Source organism: Podospora anserina, chromosome 2 (assembly GCF_000226545.1).
Source record: "Podospora anserina S mat+ genomic DNA chromosome 2, supercontig 2".
Classification (NCBI taxonomy): Eukaryota; Fungi; Ascomycota; class Sordariomycetes; order Sordariales; family Podosporaceae; genus Podospora; species Podospora anserina.
In genome coordinates, this window is record NW_001914858.1 from 652,217 (window position 1) to 673,488 (window position 21,272).

The 21,272-nt window shown below is 53.2% G+C and overlaps 7 protein-coding genes across 7 annotated transcripts in view; 3 read left to right on the plus strand and 4 right to left on the minus strand.

Moving 5' to 3' along the window:
• The window catches only part of PODANS_2_1570 (uncharacterized protein), a gene marked incomplete at both ends in the record, with an annotated part of 2,555 nt that extends 1,042 nt beyond the window's left edge, over nt 1-1,513 (plus strand). Inside the window, one exon of the mRNA XM_001910867.1 lies at nt 23-1,513. Coding sequence (XP_001910902.1) covers nt 23-1,513 — 1,491 coding nt within the window. The remainder of the gene's footprint in view (nt 1-22) is intronic.
• Nucleotides 1,514-2,488: 975 nt separating this feature from the next.
• Nucleotides 2,489-4,888, minus strand: PODANS_2_1580 (uncharacterized protein; the record flags this gene model as incomplete). Its single annotated transcript, XM_001910868.1, has 4 exons — nt 2,489-4,242; nt 4,329-4,461; nt 4,514-4,579; nt 4,673-4,888. Coding segments are annotated over 4 exons (2,169 nt in total), but the record flags the coding sequence as incomplete, so codon positions are not given.
• A 2,536-nt stretch (nt 4,889-7,424) lies between these two features.
• Nucleotides 7,425-10,341, minus strand: PODANS_2_1590 (uncharacterized protein; the record flags this gene model as incomplete). Its single annotated transcript, XM_001910869.1, has 2 exons — nt 7,425-9,967; nt 10,020-10,341. The coding sequence occupies 2 exons, from the start codon at nt 10,339-10,341 to the stop codon at nt 7,425-7,427; spliced, it is 2,865 nt and encodes a 954-aa protein (XP_001910904.1).
• Nucleotides 10,342-12,493: 2,152 nt separating this feature from the next.
• On the minus strand, nt 12,494-14,282 carry PODANS_2_1600 (uncharacterized protein; the record flags this gene model as incomplete). Its single annotated transcript, XM_001910870.1, has 3 exons — nt 12,494-12,973; nt 13,031-13,268; nt 13,321-14,282. Coding segments are annotated over 3 exons (1,680 nt in total), but the record flags the coding sequence as incomplete, so codon positions are not given.
• A 941-nt stretch (nt 14,283-15,223) lies between these two features.
• PODANS_2_1610 (uncharacterized protein) lies at nt 15,224-17,621 on the plus strand (the record flags this gene model as incomplete). The annotated part of the gene is made up of 4 exons (XM_001910871.1): nt 15,224-15,268; nt 15,350-15,561; nt 15,621-17,176; nt 17,230-17,621. The coding sequence occupies 4 exons, from the start codon at nt 15,224-15,226 to the stop codon at nt 17,619-17,621; spliced, it is 2,205 nt and encodes a 734-aa protein (XP_001910906.1).
• A 1,299-nt stretch (nt 17,622-18,920) lies between these two features.
• PODANS_2_1620 (uncharacterized protein) lies at nt 18,921-20,487 on the plus strand (the record flags this gene model as incomplete). Its single annotated transcript, XM_001910872.1, has 4 exons — nt 18,921-19,053; nt 19,115-19,686; nt 19,748-19,836; nt 19,893-20,487. The coding sequence occupies 4 exons, from the start codon at nt 18,921-18,923 to the stop codon at nt 20,485-20,487; spliced, it is 1,389 nt and encodes a 462-aa protein (XP_001910907.1).
• A 190-nt stretch (nt 20,488-20,677) lies between these two features.
• Nucleotides 20,678-21,130, minus strand: PODANS_2_1630 (uncharacterized protein; the record flags this gene model as incomplete). Its single annotated transcript, XM_001910873.1, has 1 exon — nt 20,678-21,130. A coding segment is annotated over one exon (453 nt), but the record flags the coding sequence as incomplete, so codon positions are not given.
• Nucleotides 21,131-21,272: the final 142 nt, after the last annotated feature.

Sequence of the window (21,272 nt, forward strand, 5' to 3'; positions counted from 1 at the left end):
CTTTCGGCTACAAAAAGACCTATCGAGCCAATTTGACACGTGCTACGAGTACGTCAGGGATCACGGCGCTGACTTTGAAGACGTTTTCTGGAAGGTCAAGGGCATCAGCGTCTACCAGCTTGAGGATGCCGCTACCTCTACCAGCACCACTGTTTCCAGCACCACCAGCACCACCCAGACTGTGACCTCTGCTGAGCCTACCGTGACCGAGACTGCCTCTGAGACTGTATCCGAGGAGCCTACTTCCACCATCACCTCCGACTCTGAGGAGCCCACCGCTACCGAGACGGCTACTGAGACTGCCACCGAGTCTGCCGCCGAGTCTGCTACCGAGACTGCCTCCGAGACTGTTACTGAGACCACCTCCGAGTCTGCCACCGAGACTGTGGAGGTTACCACTACCAGCGAGACCGCCACCACCACTGACGGCCCTGAGCCAACCCTGACCACCGAGGCCCCCGAGACCACCACCACCGCCAGCCCCGGTGATGAGGATGAGGATGACGTCTGCTCGGATGACGAGGAGGAGACCACCACCACCGATATTGCTACTGCTACTGAGACCGAGACCGCTGAGCCTACTGGCGAGCCCACCGAGACTGCTGAGCCTTCCGCTGAGCCCACTGATGCTGAGACCACTGGCGTTGACCCTACCGAGACTGCCGTCCCCACCGAGACCGGTTCCGACGAGGTCACCACCACTGCCCAGGAGTTCACCACCTCGACCATCTTCGCCACCGAAACCTTCACTGTTACCTCGTGCGCTCCCAGCGTCACCTCTTGCCCCGGTCGCGTCGTGACCTCCGTTATCGCCATCGGCACCACCGTCTGCCCCGTCACTCCCACCGTCACCGCCACCCCTGAGCCTACCGAGACCGCCACTCTCCCTGACGGCTGGACCACCTCCACCGTCTACGCCACCGAAGTCATCACCGTCTCTTCCTGCCCTCCCACCGTTGTCGACTGCCCCAGCCGCGTCGTGACTTCCATCGTTGCCGTTGGCACCACCGTCTGCCCTATTGGTAGCGCCACCGTTCCGGGCGAGAGTGTTCCCACCGACGTCCCTACCGTCGGCGTGCCTGGCGAGGGTGTCCCCACTGACGGCATCCCCGTCGAGGGTGTCCCTACTGATGTCCCTACCGGCGGTGTTCCCACCGGTGGCATCCCCAACATCGACACCACCCTCACCACCCTCCTCACCTCGACCGGCACCAGGACCGTCACCCTCACCGGCGGTGTCGAGCAGTCCACCAGCGTTCCCCCCGTTGTCGTCCCCGTCCCCACCGGCGGTGCCCCCATCAACAGCGGAAACAACGGCACTTTTGTGCCCCAGCCCCCCACCAAGCCTGCGTATACCTACTCTCCTGAGGTTACGCTCCCCTTGGTGCCCATCAACGAGCAGATTCCCGCTCCTGGGCCTACCAAGCTCCCGATTGTTGAGGTGAACGGTGCGGGCAGGATGGTTGTTGGTGGGTTGATGGGTGTGGTTGCTGCTTTGGCGCTTGTGCTTTAAATTTGTTTTCTGATTTATTTTTTCATTGGATGAGTGGAGGAGATAGAGGAGCAAGTTTTAGAAATAATATAATTTCTTGGATAAGAATTTTTGGTTTTATTGTTTTTTTTGCATATGCATGTGTTAGCGTAGCGAGTTGTCTGTCTGTCTGAGTGTGTCTCTTTTGTATGTAAAGAAGTAAATTGAAGAAGGAAGATGGTAAAGAGGTTGAGCTTTGGAGATGATCCTGATCCTGGTGTTGATGGGTGTTTTTTTGTTGGCGTTTTGTGGGTCGGTTTATGCCTCTTTACTTACCTCCAGGTCCTTTATCCTCGTTGTTATACACCACAGCTACTACTTTTCAACTCGGAAGTTCTCACCCAGCTTGACATGTTGGCCCCCCAGACTCCTGATAGGACTTGTCCTAGACAGTGGTATCAATCGTGCAAGACTCTCAGAGTCCGACTCTTTGAAGGGGTATGTCATCCACCTGTCTCTGTTCTGTCCAAGCTAAGACACGCTGTTTACACAACCCTTTGTGCTCCATACATCTGAAACATACTCTTTGGCGTAGCACTCTTTCTCATCACCTACCTCCTCTCTCCTATTTACCTTCCCGACCTGTAACCTGGCTTACTTTAGTTTGGACTTCTTGACAAGTTACCAAGGCCCTCATTTCCTCTAAATGCGTCTTGCGAGGCTAGTTTAAGCTGTTATATAGGATGGTGATTATTTGTACATGCATCTTAATCAGCACACACTCTTGTTTGCGCATGGGCATGGATAAAGCCACCGTCATTTACCATAGTAGGATGCACAATGAGGACGTGTATATAAAAGCAGCACAATGTCTTCTATCTACTCTTGCAAAAACAAAATATACACACGGCTCAGAAGCAAACAGCCACCCTCATCCGGCCAGCGCTCACCCACCTTGAACAAAAAAAAAGCAAACGTATATCATGACTATGTATGACCCCCCTCACCTCATCCCATCTAAAACCCCCCCAGCAGTTTCTCAACCCCCCTACCCAGCCCTTTAAACCCCTCCCCCCTCGCCTCCCTCTCTCCAATCTCAATCACCTTGCCCACCAAATCCTTGTTCACCTCCTCACTAACCACACTATCCCTCCTGTACCCCTCGTGCCCCTTGACAAACTCCCTAATCCACCTCGCCGCCGTCCACAACTCCCCATTCGCCCTCTTCCTGATCAAGTCCAAATACCTCGCCAACTGACACCTGGTCGCCACGTCCACATTGACCGAGTCCAGATAACTCTCCACAAGCGGGATCAAACCCGGAAACTCCCCCTCCTCGTCGCCATTGATGACCTCGTTGACAGTCATGAGCTTGTACTCATCCTCCACCGGACCAACAGGCGACGGAGGGCGCGAGTTGGCCCTGCTGCCACCGCCACCAGAGCGGGGGGTGTTGGTGCCTGAGCCTGAGCCCCTCGACGGCCGGGAGGAGAAGAGGTTACGCCTAAACCAAAACTTCTCCTGAAGGACAGCATCCCGCTTGTGGGCGGTCTCCATGTTTTCGTCGACTTTGGTGATGGGGATGTAGAAATTGAGGTCAAACGACAAAATCACCCTCGTGATGAGGACCATAAAGACCGAAAAGGCCGCGTTTTCGAAATCGGTAATTTGAATCTCCATTGGGCGGAACTCTACCCTCCATCCGATGTTGTTGTCCGCTGGGGGAGGCTTGAAGCGCATGTGCTGCCAGTTGGTGCTTTGGATGTTCTCAAAGTGGTCCGTCTTGGAGAGGTCGAGGACTTCCAGGTCTTCGTTGAAGATGACGATGGGGTCGCGGATGAAGAGGTGAGCGAAGTGGGTGGCGAGGCGGTCGTCCATGCCGCCGTCGAGGAGCTGCTGCTTGATTTCGGGGTCGATGACTAGGTTGGGGTCGAGGTATTCTTCCCTCAGCCTGGGGTCTTCGGAGATGTAGGTCGAGTTGGAGGCATATCTCGACTTGGGAATACGCCAGCGGTCGTTTTGTAGAGGCTTCTCGCCTAATTCTTCGGCAGTGCGATCATCAACAGCTTTGCTGATCTGATTCCACCTCACATCGGTATCGGCGAGGAAACCCTTGTAGATTGGTGTGGCAGCCGTCAGCGCCAGGAGGATGGGGCCGAGGGGTGAGAGCTGGTCGTACATCTTTCTACCCTCGGTGATGTTCTTTGCTTGGAAGGTGATCTGAAGACAGCAAGAGCCCATGCCGAACGCCATGGCATCCATGTGAATAAAGTTGTCTGGCGCGGCGCCATTCCGGACGTCGTCGTCTTCGGGCCAGTTGTGAAGGTCGTAGTTGACAGTTGGGTCCTTCCACGGCCATGGCGTGTTCTCATCTCTGAACACAGGTACGTTGACCTGTACTTTGCGGCCACGCCGGGATCGAATGTTGGCAGCGAGCGTTGGGAAACGAATGTGAGGATTGGCGATTTCATCGGGGACAAATTGTGACCTCAGTTTGGGTCCCGAGACTGGATAATGGGGTTCAGTGAAAACGCCAGGGCTACCTATCCTGGGGAAGGTTGTCAAGGTGATTGGGTACTCATTAGGCAACATGTGATCCTTTGCAATGGCTCGCCTGCGTCGTGTTAGAAGAAGGATTCTTACTCGAGCTGACTGGTGTACATACCTCAACTTCATATCAGGCTCAACATGCAAGAGCTCCTTGAAGTCGATGCCCCATGGCTTACCAGGGGTCGCTTCGAGCATAAATCTGCCGAATTCGGGATGGAAGACTGGGGATGGATACTTGTCCCTATGACGGTTAGTACGGACGGTCTCCTCAACAAATCAAGCTTCTCTTACTTTGGTTTCGTCCCACCGGGGGAGGCAGGGGGCGTAACCTCCTTGGCCAGATCTTTGTCTCCAGCCAGAGCAGCGAGGATATCAGCCTGCCTCAAAGAGAGCAAAACCTTGGGGTCATCTTTGGAATATGTCACGACAAGGTACTCGACCTAGAAGTGTCTCAGCACCAGTCTACGAATCAGCACTCGAAGATAAACATACCTCGTCACCCCAAAGCATGGCATCTCTCTCCTTGACCTTGGCCTTATTCCATATCTCCAGCAATTGCTACAGGACAAAAGCAAGTGTTAGCTCGTCGCTGACCACCAAGGCCCCGGCTCTTCCCGAGATTTCCATGCAATTACAAGTGCCCTCACTCACCTTGATGCCCCAGGCCCTGACATGATGAGCCTTCGTCTTCGCCTCTGGCCAATCCAAGGCCGTTCCCAGCGCCCTTTGCAGAATATCAGCATGACGCCATACATAGACGAGAGCGAAGCGGTGTGGTGAGATGTGTATGTGTGGTGCGGGCAGGATATAAAACGGGCTATACGCACAAGAGACCCATGGTTTACGAAACGGAGGGTTGTCGTGATGTGCTGTTTAGTCACGAGTGAAATGCCGTCGCTTTCCGGCAAGATAAGGCTCCAAATGTTCCAACAAGATTGGATATTTCAGGGTCCAGCAAGCTGTAATACGTGTAAATCCGGATCCCTGAAAGGATGGTGTTGTGACCGAGAGAGACCGAAACAGAGGGTGTGCGTGATGAGTGTTGCAAAGTAGTGAAGAGAGATATCGAGCCAATGGCCGTCCAGCTCTCACACAACGTATTGGGCGGGAGTTCCAAAAAATTGGATAAGAGAAGAAGTTTCTCACTCTTCCACCTGCAACAACCTCGCTGATGCTATCACCAGAACGGGATGTGAGAGGCAAAGACAAGAGATGCCAACCCCCCTTTTTACCCCGGATTCCCTCTTTTTCAACCTTTCCCCTAACTCCTCCCCTCGCTGCTTCCAGAAATGCGCCTTCTCTATTTCCGGAACGATGGTGCTATGCAGTGCGTGAGCGTGAGCAAATGCGTGTAGATGGTTGCTTCCCCCCCTCCCCCAGTAACACACCCCACGTTCCAGTTCGCAGCCTTGCAGCTATTCGCTACCGCTTGGCGGGTTGTGGCAGCCGAATCAGAGTGTATGACGCTGCTGGCGTCTTGTTGGAGTATGCAGGTAGCAAAGGCGTCATCCAGAGCACGCAATCGTTCTCGGCTGCAACTGGGCCAAATCTGTTGGCAAAGGTTTGGGGGTCTGCTGTGAGATGTCGGAAGGCGGAAGACTTATTTGATCGTCGATGCGAGTGAGCGCTGATATAAAGAGTTGAAAAAATAAAAGCATGAAACTGGCGAGAAATGAGTTGAAAGTCACAAGTCGGGATATCCTGTCTTGGTTGTCAAGGGAGTTATGAGAGCAACAATTCCCCCTCTTTCGTTCCACGATCCGATGTTTATATAAGAATGTACCGAAGTTCAAACAATATATAAGCCCGCGGCAATAAAAATGAAGAGAAAAAACACAAGCCGTAGTTTCAGGGACCTGCTTTAAATTTTTCGCGTTGGCAGGCGGCAAAACCCCAACAAGGGGACTTTCTTCAAAAAGAACAATGGGGCTGGAACTACTACCGAGCGGACTACCTTTTTGGCATCCACTCTCGCACTCCCTGTCTCCCCGAAAAATGGACGAAAGAGTTCCGACAGCGGGGGATGCCAATTTTTTTTTCTACTCCCCTTCCAGACTCTGGAAACCGGGGAAATTCTCGAGACCCAGGTGTTGTTAAGCTTTGGCCCTGGTGGAGTCTGGAGAGACTGACACTTCCGTCCATCGGACGACCCAGAGAGAGCCATTCAGACGTTTGACAAAGTAAGCAGCAACTAAATAAACTGCGTGGAGCTGAATAATGACAACAACAAATTGTGTACTGCAAAGTAAACAACCGCTCGGCTATCTGCCCGACCTGGGCTGCTGTCTCCTCAGATCGGAGTCTTGTCTACAAGTGCTTAGAAATCCAAATCAACTCCCGATTGGGGTAGGTATGCGCGCATCTAATCGCTCGGAAACATCCCGTGGAAAACGTGTGTGTGCAACGTGCCAACGGCGACTGACATGGTAGGTGGGTTCGTCCGTCCCCCGGGTCCCAGAGAAGGTGTGATGGAATGTTTCTTATGCCATGGCTAGCCGTTGGGACGTTTCTTTGCTTCCATCAATTGACAGGAAACGACCTGCCTGTACTTCTTGGAGGGAATGACATCTCTCGGGTGACGGGCAGACCACCCCCCACAATCCGCAGAGAACAGGGAGTACTGCGGGGTTTTCTCTTTGCTTATCGATAAACAGAGGGGTAACTTCGTCAGCGAGATCGCGCATGTGAAAAGGCGGGGCATATCCCAGCTTAACCCTGAGATGGTTAGGGTTATTGCTGCATCTATTATCTGTGTGTTTACAAGAATAAATCTCAGGCTCTCCTTGTTCTTATCCCCGTCTGCAATTGAGATTGAGGCCTGGGCGCCCCTCGCCACTTCACCGACTGTCAAATGCCGGGCAACCCGGATGTTTCTTGCGATCTCATTTCAATCGGTGATCGTTGGAAAGTCGGTGCTTCGTGACAATCCAGATTCAACAAAATCACATACTTTGCTCGAGAAAGGCTACAGCAAAAGGGAGACAGTGGTGAAAAGGACTAATTTTCTGTAAACTCTTTATCCTTTTGTACATGTCCATCCCTCTCTTGTCTCTACCCTCCAAGCAATTACAGAAATGTCTCTACTATATATACACATCTTTCTGTCCCCCTCCTCATCATCTGTGCCGCCGGGTATCCCTTGATACTTTCCCACAAAAGAAAACGCCATATATGCTTACAATGACCTCCCTCCCTCCTCATGCCCTTTCTGCATGCGTATGCTCGCTATTGTACAATGTAATAAAAAGTGAAAGAAACGCTGATAACCACCCCTAAAAGAACCCCCCCCCCCCCCAAAAAAAAAAGGCTTGAACGCCCAGCCAAAACGACAAAGAAAAGAAACCTCATCTCTTGACAGTTTGTCCAAAGAAAATGCCATCTCATCATAACCAACATCTTCCTGTTACCTCACATTCAGAAACAAATCATCCCCCCTCCTCGTAGGCGTCAACTCAGGCACCCACCCCGGCGTAATTGGCGGCAGCTCATCCGGATCCTGCCTTTGCCAGTTTGTCCTCTGTGCCTTTTTCTGGTAGGAATCACCCGCGTTCGCCAGCGTCAACGCCGCTGCCCTGTCCGGACCTCGGCGTTTAGCCAGCAGCAAGGAGGACTGGCTGCTGTGGGCCGAATTTGAGCCCCCTGGATTGGACATGGCTACTGCGCTGTCGATGGGGGTTTGAGAAGAAGATGTTGCTCCTGCTGGGGAGGGGTAAGACGGGGGGATGTAAGGTTTGTATTGTTGTTGTTGTTGTTGTTGTTGTTGTTGTTGTTGTTGTGGTCGAGAGAGGTATTGTTGCGGGTAAGGGGGTTGGGAGTAAGGTGGGGGTTGGGAGTATTGTTGTGGTTGTTGAGGGCGGCGTTGTTGGGGTTGGAGGTATTGTTGTTGTTGTTGGGGGTAGGGCCGTTGCTGTTGCTGAGGATTTGGTCGTTGTTGTTGTTGTTGCGGCTGCTGGCGGGGATCATACGGTGGCCGAGTTTGCTGCGCAGGTCGGGGTTGGGATGATGATGGCCCTCCCCAGTATGAAGCTGGGTTTGACAACCTCTTCTGGCTGCGGAAATACTGGTCCTCAATGGTAGGTCCCCCGCGAGTGTCAGGGGATCCAGTCCTCATCTGCGCTGGATTGCGCACTGGCACTGGGTTGAGACTGGCGCCATATGTTGGCCGTTTGGGCCCTTGGGGAGCAGCTGGCATTGAATGCCCTGGGTGCCAGACATTGTACTGGTGTCCTCGCGGAAGCAAGTCTGATCCCCTGCTGCTTCTACTATTCCTATCGGCTCTCTCAGGAACAGGCGGTACCTGAGCAGCCTCGGTGCGTTTCCTGATCTTTGGGTAAGAGACAGGAGACTTCCCCGGCGAGATAGGCGTATTGGGCGATTCCACCACAGGCGACAAGTCCACTTGCATCTCATCCTCAATAACAGCGTCATCCTCATATGGTGACCGCACAGGTGTCTGTGCCCCTTCCTGAGAGTTCCTCCGATTAGCCCTCCTCATTGACCGCCTCTTGCTCCGATCGCCAGTCAGCTCCCGCCCTTCCCGCATCACATCAAAGTATGTATCCGGCTGCTTGCCCTGTTTCCTTCCCAACTCAGGAGAGCTGATGAGAGTCTCGGCAGTCTGCGAAGACCTATTGGCAGGATTTTGCCTCGAAACTTGCGGCTCGCGGCGTTGGTCCTTGAATGCGATGGGAGACCCGAGCATCTTCGCGCTTTCCTTGGAAGGAATTCTCAGAGGTGACACCAAGGCGTTTGGTGAAAACATCACGTAGGCATCCTTGGCCCTTTCAGCTCTCGTCTTGTGCAAGTCAGGGCTTGGGAGCTCGGCCTGAGCGAGAGGAACGGAAGCCTGCTGGGGCTTCGGCAGTGGAGGCACGGCCTTGTTCTTGTTGACAGAAGGCTCAGGCCTCTGTTCCGGTCTCTGCTCCGGCCTTTGCGACGGTGTATTCCGCAACACCCAATTGCCTCCCTTATCAGCAAAGTACATGGCTGTCGCAGACTGAGGATCGCTCGGTGGTGGCCTCCAGACAGAAGTCTTTGCTGTTTTCGCCGTCTCGACCTCTCCATCCTCGGCAAATTCGGTGACAACACTATCGGTCCGGCTGGCAGGAACTCGATACATGCGCTCTTGTGGTCGCGGAATAGCGAGAGTCAACGTCGGCTTCGGCGGGCTCCCTTGTGGTTGTGGTTGTGCCGGAGCAGGTGGGCTCAAAACCACCTTTGGAACACTATTCTGAGCCTGAACCTTCGGGGAAGCAGTGCGAGCTGGCTTCGGGGAAGGCACCATCGTAGCGTTCGCAAACAAAGATGCGTTCAAGCCGACACCAACACCTGGAACCCGTCTCTCCGAGTTGGCGTTGCTGACTGCCGGAGTAAGAGCCGGAGTCGAATTCCATCGTGGATCGTTGGGGTCCCTTTCCGCTGGAATCCGAGCCAACGGACTCGAAATTTGAAGACCAGGAAACACGCTGGCCCTTCCATTGTTTGGAGACTCTTTCATCTTTGCGAACCCAGAGTCACCCCCTTCCAGATCTCCATATCTTCTCCGCCGAATACACCTGGCCAGGAAGATCAGTCCAACTCCCAGCAGCACCATGGCAACGCATCCTACTACAATCCCAACAACCTGGCCGGTGCTCAAGGTTGGCTGAGGATTTGAAGCAACGGGGGGGGCGGTTGGTGTTGCTGAGGGGTCAGCGGGGATGAACGTCTCGTTCGGGTCGCTGGCCGTAGCAATTGGAGGTCGTGTTCGAGAAGCAAAGGTCGACGTGGTGCTTGCTGTTGTTGATGTCGCAGTGCCGGTGACTGATCTTGTCGGCGATGGTGTGGGTACAATCAGACCTCCTGTCCCAGTAGGCCGAATCAAGGTAGCTGTAAGAGTCTCGTGTGTCCTCGGCGCCGCCTTCGACACGCCCACACACATGTTATAAGCCGTCGTAGTCGTATCGCCTTCCCAAATGTCAGCAAACCAACACCGCCTATCCATTCGTAATGAACTCACTGGTAGAATCCCTCCCCTGACAAGACCCCAACTGACTTTCCCCAATTATACACGACACTGCACCCTCTCCCACCGTATACCCTGACAACCCTGTCTGCCGGCACAAACATTGCAGCGACGGCGAGTTCCCGCATATCCTCGAGTCGAAGTTCGCCGCAATAAACGACCGGAAACACTCCTGAGCGCACTGCGGCACAAAGTTGAGGATCTCTGACGTGACGTTCTTGGTTTGCTGCTGTTGGGCGTTGGCAAAGGTAAGCAGTGTCGTCCATAACGTGAGGCATAGTAAGAACAGCCTATATGCCATTCTCTGAAGCAACATCTGTATCCCCCTTCAAGTGTCAGCTTCTCCCCTCGACAAAGTTTCAGACCAGGACCATCATGGTTATGTAAAGTTACCCACCTCAAAAGGACCTTCAGTCCATCTGCATACTCCGCAACAAACCCTTTTCCAAACTTCTTCTTTTCGTCCGAACAAAGGTCCCCCCTTCTTCAACAATCTAGGTCCGCCAAGCAAAGCTTCGTGTAGGGAGGCCTATGGTTGTATAGCCAGCGGCGGGTTACCTCGGCGGCTGGGCGATGTGCAGGTGAGTTGTTGACAGGGCAGAAAGCGGCCGACCTGGTCTGGTCTCGGTGAGGGTGTGTAAACATTAAGGGTTGTTGAGGACGAAGGCCAGCATCTCTCTCATGTCGTATCCACGATAACACTGTAGGAGAGAGATAGAAACTAAGAAAAGATGATGATGACGATCATGAACAAAAAAACATGGGAAAGTCGTTCTCGTCCGAAGAAAAAACCAGAAACCAGAACCCCTCTCACGATACAACCTCGAAAAGGAAACAGAGAACAAAAACTTGAAACAAGAAGAATATGAGAAAAAAGAAAGTGATACAGGAGTGAGCGACTCGGGGATAAACCTGAAGAAAAGAAGAGAAGGGATCAAAAGAACAACGGTGTCACACACCACCACCTCGTTGTCATCTCATCGATCTCTCAACCGCGGCGGGTAGGATCACTCACACACACCATCCCCATATCAAGCGTGGCTTGACCCTAACCTCAACCAGGTTTGGTACACACCTACATACCTACCCATACCCTTGCTTGCCGCTGAGCGCCTGTTCCCTCCACTGCACGCCTGCCCGCGGGCTGCGCTTAATGATACCGCCCACCCATTTAGAAAAGAGACAGGACAATGACAAAGAGATACAAGATCCCTTACCCCTGCCGCGGATGTGCATACCGGGCGGGAAGACCAAGTACCGCACAGCGCCGCACTTCGCCTGACCATAACCTCCCATAATCAACTTATACTTGAAAGACAGCCTTGTTGCGTCATCCTCCCCTCCCGAACCCGCCGTTTTCCCCCTTTTCAGCTTCTAAAATCTCAGTTTGAAACCCATCTCCCGAACTCTTCGCTCTCCCCAAAAAGCAAACATCAGTCCCTTTCCCTCCCCCCTCCAACCACCCCAAACAGCAACAGCACCCAAAAGTGGCTGTCCCCTTGCATCACCCATCCGCCAACCCCACAGTGCATCTCTCTGCATCTCCTGCAAAGACAACACACCATCCACTCACATCAAAAAACCAGGCAGTGCCAAATAGGTGTGTAGGCGCTTACACCCATTTTTAGCCGCCTGGCCCTCAAGAAGGGGCGGAAACCCCCCTCATTGGCCAAAACCTCATTGAAACCACCCGAATTGGTGTCAATCACGTGGATGGCATCTACCATCCAACCATTCAAACCTCATCATTTTGTGCACAAGCAGTTGTCTTACACCATTAAGAGCTACATCTTGGCAGGTACAGCCACCATGTACTCTTTTTTCGTTGACTCGGGTGGCTGTACCTCCACCTATCCGAATGCTGCTGCTCGGCCATGTTCGGGTAGGTATTTCGGGCGAGTTCATCACCTCTGAACAATATCGCGGGGAAACCGTCACATAGATACCCGGATGCTATTGTCAGGCGAAGCAACTTTGGCACAGGAAACAGACACCTTCTAAAACCACAATTTGGAGACGAACAAGGCAGATGGGGTAACTCGGGACGATCAAAAGTACACTACGTCAGAAACCTCTCCTTGCCGCTGGGACCTGCGCAAGCGCCTTTGGTCGATCAACTACTCAAGTACATTCACTCCCCATATGCACGCCGACAATCTGTGATACACGGATGCTGTAGGGACCCGAGGGAAATCATAAAATCCCAGGACCCGGCGGCGCCAAACATCAGGAGTCAAAAGTAATCGTGAAAAGTTCCGGCTTCTTATTCGCCTTTGGTATCTAACAAATCTCTCTGCGTGCTCAACTACATGCCCATTGCCCACGAAAAGCTCAATTTCTCAAAAACTCCCACCCGCAAAGTGCAAATTTTCATCCATAGTCATGCAAATTCCTGCCCATATCCACAATTAGTCCTCCATCATCATGGACAACCTATCCCACCGAGCACTGCCCCGCCCACAGGAGAACTAATTCCCAAGGGCATTAGGAGCGTAGTCGGGGCGGGCACGGCTCGACTTGATCACGTCCTGCACCTTCTTCTCAGTCAAGTCCCAGTCGTCAGGGCTGAGCTGAACAAGGTCGATTCCGTAGTGATTGGCAATGTCTGAAAGGGCCTCGTAGCTTCGTCTGTCGTAGACGAAACTAATAGAGACGCCAACACGACCAAAACGACCAGTACGGCCGATACGGTGAAGATAGGTCTCGTAGTCTGGCACGCCAGCGCCGGGGCCCTTCATCGGAATGTCGTAGTTGATGACCATGGACACGCTGGACACATCAATGCCACGAGCCAAGACGTTGGTGGTGATGAGAACCTTGGAACGACCGGAGCGGAAGTCGTCGAGGAGAGCATCACGGTTCTGGCCCTCGAAGGCACCGTGAAGGGCAGACACCTTGTGGCCATCAGCCTCCATGCGGCGCTGAATCTCGTTGGCACTCTCACGAGTCTATATTTGTTGGTCAGAAAGAGGATGATACACATTTTCTTGCCAGCGACTACTTACGCGGACGAAGATGACGGACGAGCCAATGGTCATGAGACCATAGAGCTTGCAAAGCACATCATATTTCTTGCCCTCGTCTGGGCAATCCATGTACATTTGAGAAATACCCTTGACTGTCAGCTCCGTGTGTCGGAGCTTGATCTCGTTCGCCTTGGGCGCAAACTGCTGCGCGAACCGGTGGACATTGTCTGGGAAGGTGGCGGAAAAAAGAAGAATTTGGATGGTCTTGGGGAGTAGACTATTTCCTGTCAGTGAGCTGCCCATTGCATCCGGGGATGGAAGATTCTTACGTCTTGACACGCACACACTGCTCACCGAGACCCTGCTGGTCCAACATGTTGTCCGCCTCGTCAATAACGAGTAGCTTCAGCTGAGACACATCGAACTGGCGACGTCTGATCAGGTCCATGACGGTGCCTGGAGTTCCTACCACGATGCTGGCCCTGACACCAGTCTCACGCGAGACTTCGCCGGGGATGGCGGCCTGCACGATCAAGTTCTCACAAAATTGACCGATTGTTTGGACGACGCCCTGAATTTGCCGAGCAAGCTCTCTGCTCGGAGCCAGAAGGAGAGCTTGAGGCTGTTGCGGCTTGGCGAGGTCCACGCGCGCCAGGCAAGTGAGAACGAAAGCAGCAGTCTTGCCGGTGCCGGACTGGGACTGAGCAATCATGTTTGTAGGAGGGTCGCTGATCATGAGAGGGAGGGCTCTCTCTTGGATCTTGGATGGCTTCTTGAAGTTCATAGCTAAAAGGCCATCGTTGATCGCCTTGGGGAGGCCAAGCTGCTCGAAAGACTGGACGGAGAAGAGCGGGCTTTCGGCATCATTTTGAAGGTCGGCGAGTTTGACCTCGACGTCGTAGGCGTTCTCGACGATGCCAACGCTATTGGCACCCTCGGTCGGGTCATCAACTTGGGGGGCAGCGCCCTCCTCCGGCTTGGAGATGCGGCTCGCGAGGTCCGCCATGGCTTCGACTTGGGTGAAAATTGGTTGAGGGGTAGAGAGACTGTGGAAATTCTCAGTTAATATACGCGTAAAACAGCGACCTAAGGTTGCCAGTAGAAGGGCAGGTGCAGGTGCCTGGGCGGAACTTTGTTGTGGAGGAAGACGAAACCAACTGGCGGTTGTGGAAACTGGCCCTGACCGCGAGTCGCAGATCACGTCCTTGCCGTCAAGGTTGTGTTCGCGACTGGTCGGTCGTAGAGATGCAGGAGCACTTACTGTGAGGGGAACGGGCTCGAGGTCGTCAGATCAGGTAGTTGAAATTGAACTGGATCAATGATGTTGACGGAAACCTGAGGTTCTAGTTGTTGTCGGATGGAAAGCTGGCAGAGAATATCACAAAGGAAGAAGAAGCCCAGCTTGGTAGGTATACACTTTCCGGAAGCCAAAGCAAGAGCGATGTGATGGTGGGGCTGTACCTGCAATTGAAGCTGCTTGGTTTGGCGGGGTAACTGACACTGGCGCTGGTGCCTGACAAGTTAGGCTTTACACCACCGTTTGACATGCTTTCAATCAGGGTCCAGCGTTAGCAGCTGCCTGCAAACACACGCAGAGGCTCTAACAGCAAGCATGGTTGCTTCCTTAAAGACAATGGAAACTCTTTTAAACATGGCATTGTTGCACTTATGTACATGAGACCGCCTTATTATCCAGGATTCGGTCTCTCCCGAATGTCTAGCCAGGGCCCAGACTAGGGTTATGGACTGCTTTGAAGCTACGTAAGCAGCTCTCTGACGGATATGTCTTCGATAGATATTACAGCATGCAACTGAAGAAGCAAGACGCTATTCCCAACTTCCGAATGGATGTCCATGTCCATGGTTCGCGAGCTGGTCTTGGTCGTCCCACTGCGCTTGGCATAGGGGGCTGCGCAGGGCGCACTGATGCTGCAAGCTGCATGGTTCGCTGGGGTACATTTATTTTAGCCACCTTACCTCACTGTGGAGGGGTCACCATCAACTCCGCGTGTTACTTCGCCAGGCCAGTTACCAGAATCCCTCATCCACCACCGCACACGAGTACTATTTTGACAGACGATGCGCGGATACCACGGACCTACCTCCATAAAATCCAAAAACTATCTTTTGCATACCCTCTCTTTGCTGCCTATCGTGCATGGTTTAGATTCGAAAACAGCTTTGTAGCGGTCTAGGAAGCGCAAGTGACACGCCGGAACGGAATCAGGAATCATGGCCGAAGTAGACGTTGCGCCGACCTTTGGATCGGAGCTCAAGGTTCGAATCCTAGATATATCGTCAATGGAGGACTGGCCAGTATTGTATTGGTATGCGTCAGGCTAACCACGGACGCTGTAGGATGGCTTCAAACCGGCGAATGCCTGGGTTGCTAATGGCATCGCCTGGCTCGACGATATCCAGTCCTTCTACCGTGAACGAAGTGCCATAGAGAAGGAGTACAGTGCCAAGCTCAATGCGCTGGCCAAAAAGTACTTTGAAAAGAAGGCGAAGAAGTCAACCAGTCTGAGCGTCGGCGATACTCCTACCATGACCCCTGGCTCGCTCGAGAGGTGCGTGCTGGACCACCCCTTACTTCCGGCTTCCCTCCCATACTGACGAATCGTTTCAGCGCATCCCTCACCACATGGACGACCCATCTTACGACGCTAGAATCTCGAGCCGAAGAACACGATCGGTACGGAAACGAACTTGTGACCAAAGTAGCCGATCCCCTCAAGGTCATCTCGGGACGATTCGAAGAGCTACGCAAGCGCCATGTCGAGTACGCCGAGAGGCTGGAGAAGGAGAGAGAATCATCGTATGCCGACCTGCGGAAGCAAAAGACCAAATATGATGCTGCTTGCCAGGAGGTGGAGAGCAAGCGGAAGAAGACCGAGTCCTCCTTCGACAAGGCCAAGGCACAGAGCTCTTTTCAGCAGCAAATACACGAGATGAACAACGTCAAGAATACCTACCTCATTGCGATCAACGTCACCAACAAGCAAAAAGAGAAATACTACCACGAGTACCTGCCCGAAGTCATGGACAGCCTCCAGGATCTTTCCGAATTCCGAACCATCAAGCTCAACTCTCTGTGGACCGTGGCTGCAAATCTCGAGACCAACATGCTCCAACAGAGCTTGGGGCAGGTTCAGCACTTGACCCAGGAGATCACGCGCAACCAGCCTCACCTCGACTCGATGATGTACATTAGGCATAACATGGGCGCCTTCCACGAGCCGGCGGACAAGGTGTTTGAGCCGAGTCCAGTATGGCACGACGATGAATCAATGGCCATCGACGACCCGGCCAAGGTTTATCTACGAAACGTGCTCAACAAGTCCAAGAGCCAGCTGGGAGAACTGCGCCGCGACGTCGACAAGAAGAGGCGTGAAGTAGAAGGATTGAAGCGGACAAAGCAGAACGTTAGGGATGGAAGGGAGCAGAAAGACGAGGTCACAGTTATTGCGCAGCTTTTTATGATCCAGGAAGATCTACACCAGGCCGACCGAAAGCGTCTTACAGCCGAGGTTGAGACATCAACCATCACCTCTGTCGTGGGTGATGTTACTCTCGGCGCTAGAAACCACAACTTCAAGTCGCAAACATTCAAAATCCCCACCAATTGCGACCTTTGCGGGGAGAGGATATGGGGTTTGTCCGCCAAGGGATTCGACTGCCGAGACTGCGGGTACACTTGCCATAGCAAATGCGAGATGAAGGTCCCAGCCGAGTGCCCAGGTGAACTCAACAAGGAGGAGCGCAAGAAGATCAAGCAGGAACGACAGGAGGCTGCTAACGCTCTGTTGAAGCCTAGCAATGGGCCACCGGATCATGTGGCGGAACTCCCTGCTCTCGGCAGGTCAGAGACGATCAGCTCGGTCAATTCGGGATACGCTGCCAGTGCGCAGCGGTCGATGACCTCTCCATCGGAGGAGACACCTCCCGAGATTCCCAGCGCTACGAGACCAGGCATTACGCCGGCAGCTTCGACGACGACTGTTAGGAAGAACCGAGTCGTTGCGCCTCCACCGGCGGCGTATATTAGCGAGTTGCCGGGTAGCACGCCCAGCTCCAATGGGTCAGCGGAGAAGAAGGGGAAGATGCTGTACACGTTTGAGGCAGGGGGTGATGGGGAGTTGTCGATTCAGGAAGGACGGGAGCTGGTTATATTGGAGCCAGATAGTATGTTGCCTGCCTTGTCCTGTTATTGCTCTGCTTACTAACAGCATTCACAGCCGGCTCTGGATGGATCAAAGTACGAGCAGGTTACAAAGAAGGTCTCGTGCCAGCAAGTTATGTTGAAATGTTGGCGGCACCACCACCGTCCCTTGCGCCGCAGCACACGGGTCAGTCGGCGAGACCACCATCTACCTACTCTAACAGTGGTTCGTCGATCGGTGGCACGATCAAGAAGAAGGGCCCTGCTGTGGCGCCGAGGAGAGGGGCGAAGAAGCTCAAGTATGCCGAGGCGTTGTATGATTACACGGCGCAGAGCGATGCGGAGCATAGCATGACGGAGGGGGAGAGGTTTGTGCTTATCAAGGAGGACCCAGGGGATGGGTGGGCGGAGGTGGAGAAGGGGGGTGTGACGAAGAGCGTGCCGGCGAGTTATATCCAGGCTGTTTAGTGGATGGTCGGGGGGGTGATTGAGTATAGTGGGAATGAGTGGTGATGGGCAGGATACCGCGGGGGGGTGGTAGTGGGCTTCTTTCTCCCAAGATGGGGGTTGTACATAGATTCTGTCGTATATCCACATGCCTGGTGGTAGATGGCGATGAATTGGTGGGGACGGTTGTGTCAGAGGGTAGCATGTTTATAGTGTCTGGGACCTGGATCGGCTCTAAACAGCTGGGATTATATTGACTTTTATGCTGTTTCACCACGACAACCACTTGATGTGAAGCAAGGGTGGCACGGTGAACGGCTGTCCCCTGAAGGGCGCAAGATCTTGGCAATGACGTCCTTCCCGCCTTTGGTGCGTGCATGACCCCACGGCGCCACTGCCAGTTCCCGCTGACACCCCTGACGGGCCCAAAGCTTTGACTTTGACGACTTCCATCAACAGTTCGGATGATCTTTCCACCTAGATATATATCTAGGTATGGAATGTGGAAACAGCTGATCTTTTCGGCCCCTCTTGATGGACAACATCGGCCGAGATTTCACGAGCCCTCTTACCTTACTTCCTGCCCTACCTATGTTTGTAAGACAGCAGCAGCAGCAGCAGCAGCAACAGGAGTTATGAGCTGAAAAGACGGATGGGGTGTGTGTGTGTGTATGTGTGTGTGTGTGTATGTGTGTGTGTGTGGCTGCACATGGAAGCGATCTTGATCATGGCGCACATGGAAGGTCACTGCGTAACGGTTGCTCATTATGACTGAGGTGACTGATTGGGCTTTCCGTTGGCAGGTGGGGAGATGTTGGGGAGGTGGTGACTGTTTGGCAGGTAGGTTGGTGTCCGTTGCCTGTGTCGTTTGGTTGCAAGGTCAACTGGAGTGAGTGCAACTGCTTCCGGCCTTTTCACCTTCACATTTCTCCTTCCCGGTCGAGGACAGCACCATACTCCTTCCTTCTTTTATTCTTGAACCAGCAGGCCAGTGCTTCTTCAATAACCCCAGAGTCTGTCTGCTTTCTTGCTTTCTTGCTTTCTCTCTCTCTCTCTCTCTCTCTCTCTCTCTTTCTCTTTCCAAAACATTCGCTTTCACCCTCCTCGACTCTCTGAAAAAAAAACAAGATATTCTCTCGTTCAACAACGCTACTTTTGATACCGCCCTTCTCGATTTTGGAACTCTTTTTCTATTTTCTTGACTCTTTGATTACCACCACCCATCTTTAATATCGAAACGTTGGTCTCCTTGTAGCAACCCGCATTGAGACATTCTTCACACTTGTCAATCTTCCCCGGATTTTCTTGCTGCAAGCCAAGATGAGATCTCTCGCATTGGTGCCGGTCTTGGCAACGATGCTCCCAAGTCTTGGGACAGCCACCCCGTCGCCGACAGTTGCTCAACCTCCCACCAAGAGGGGTAGCCTGCCGGCTGTGTCTGTTTCCGGGAATGGTTTGTCCTTACCACTCCTTTTTCAAAATGGGGACCTTGGCTGATGTTGATCATAAAACAGCCTTTTGGCAAAACGACAAGCGGTTTTACATTCGCGGAGTGGACTACCAACCGGGCGGTTCCTCGGCGATGGCGGACCCCCTGGCGGACACGACGATTTGCAGCCGCGACATTGACCAATTCAGAAAGCTGGGCATCAACACGATTCGGGTCTACATTATTGACAATTCTGCTAGGCACGACGAGTGCATGGGCAAGCTGGCGGATGCGGGGATATACGTTATTGTCGATGCCAACAATCCGCTGTACAGCATCAACCGGTACGACCCGGCGCCGTCGTATAACGCAAAGTATCTGCAGAGCGTGTTTGCGACGATTGACGAGTTTGCCAAGTATGAGAATACACTGGCGTTTTTTTCGGGGAATGAGGTGGTGAATGATGTGGTGAATTCGACGCTGGCGGCGAGGTATGTGAAGGCGGTGACGAGGGACATGAGGAGGTATATTGGGGAGAGGGGGTACCGGAGGGTGCCGGTGGGGTATTCGGCGGCGGATGTGGGGAGTAATAGGAGGCAGCAGGCGGATTGGATGAATTGTGGGAGTGAGGATGAGAGGTCGGATTTTTTTGCGTTTGTAAGTTGTCTGAGCGGGTGTTGTGGGAAAGGGGTGGTTTGGTCGCTGACGTGAACAACAGAATGATTACTCGTGGTGCAATTCGGACTTTCGGACGGCGGGGTGGGACCAGAAGGTGAAGAACTTTTCGGATTATGGTTTGCCTATTTTGTGAGTTGGTTTTCGGATTGGTGGTGGTGGTGTGGGATGATGCTGACGATGTGTAGCCTCTCGGAGTATGGCTGCCTTACCAATGGCCGGGACTTTGGCGAGGTTGCTGCTCTGATGAGTGACAAGATGACGAGTGTGTACTCTGGAGGTCTGATGTACGAATACGCCATGGGGGATAATGGCTACGGCATTGCAAAGATTCCTAGCGTCAAGGGCTCCTCAGTTCAGAAACTGGATGGGTTTGAGAAGTTTGCCTCTGCTCTGGCTGCCAACCCACCCCCCGAAGGAGATGGAGGATTTGTCTCGACGACACACGCCAATGCCTGCCCTACCAAGGATGCCAACTGGCTCATTGACACGACTTTGCTGCCAGCTATCCCTGAGCAGGCCAAGATGTTGATGATGGAGGGGGCTGGATCTGGACCCGGTCTCGGTGGTGACGGGTCTCAGAATGCTGTGGATGCTGGCACTAGCAGTGGCGACGCGGAGCAAGGTTCTGGGACGGTGACTTCGTCCAGCACGCCCAAGGGGAGTGAAAATGCGGCGCCGGCGACATCAACCCCGGCCAACGCTAGAGCCGTGGTCAAGATCCCGTTGGTTCTGACGGGAATGGTGGTTGTGTTGACATTGGGTGGTTCTTTTTTGCTCTGATGACAAGGAGACTAGGGTTGATGTGCATGTATCTGGCATGCTTGTTTGTGTATCGATTGATTTTTGACTGAGACATTGCTAGGTTATGGTGGTGGGAAAGGCATCTTGACGTTTCTTTTGAACTAGAAAAAGGTTTTGGGACATTATGGTAGTTTTTAATCAACTTTTCTTTTTGTTATTATGTGCTTCATCAAGGCCAGTCGCTGCTCTTTGCTAAAAAGTCCGCCAGCTTTTCGAGGTACTCCTTGTCTATTTGGTCGAAGCCGTTTTCGACTGTGCAGTCAATGTCGATTATCCCTACCACGCCCTTGCCCTCGACCATGATGGGGACGACGATTTCGCTTTTGCTGGACGAGTCGCAGGCGATGTGACCTGGGAACTGCTCGACGTCGGGGACGAGCTGAGTTGTCTGGGTGGCGGCTGCTGTGCCGCAGACTCCGCGGCCGAAGTTGATGGTTTGGCAGGCGACTTTGCCTTGAAACGGACCCAAGATGAGGCGTGGTTTTGTGGGAGGGGAGGTGTGGTCGTGGACGTAGAAGCCGGCCCAGTTTACCGAGGAGGAGGGGGAGGGGAGGGAGCGGTAGAGGTGCCAGAGGAGGGAGGAGGTGTTGGAGAGGTTGCTGCCCTTTGTCAGCTCGATTTTTCAGTACGAAGTCTGTGGTGATATTTCATGGTGATATTTCATGGTGGTATTTCGTGGTGGTATTTCATGGTGCTGATGATGTTTGGGGTTTTGAATGTGGATGAGATACGGGGGCGGGGGTAAAGAGGGGGGTGGGGTCCAC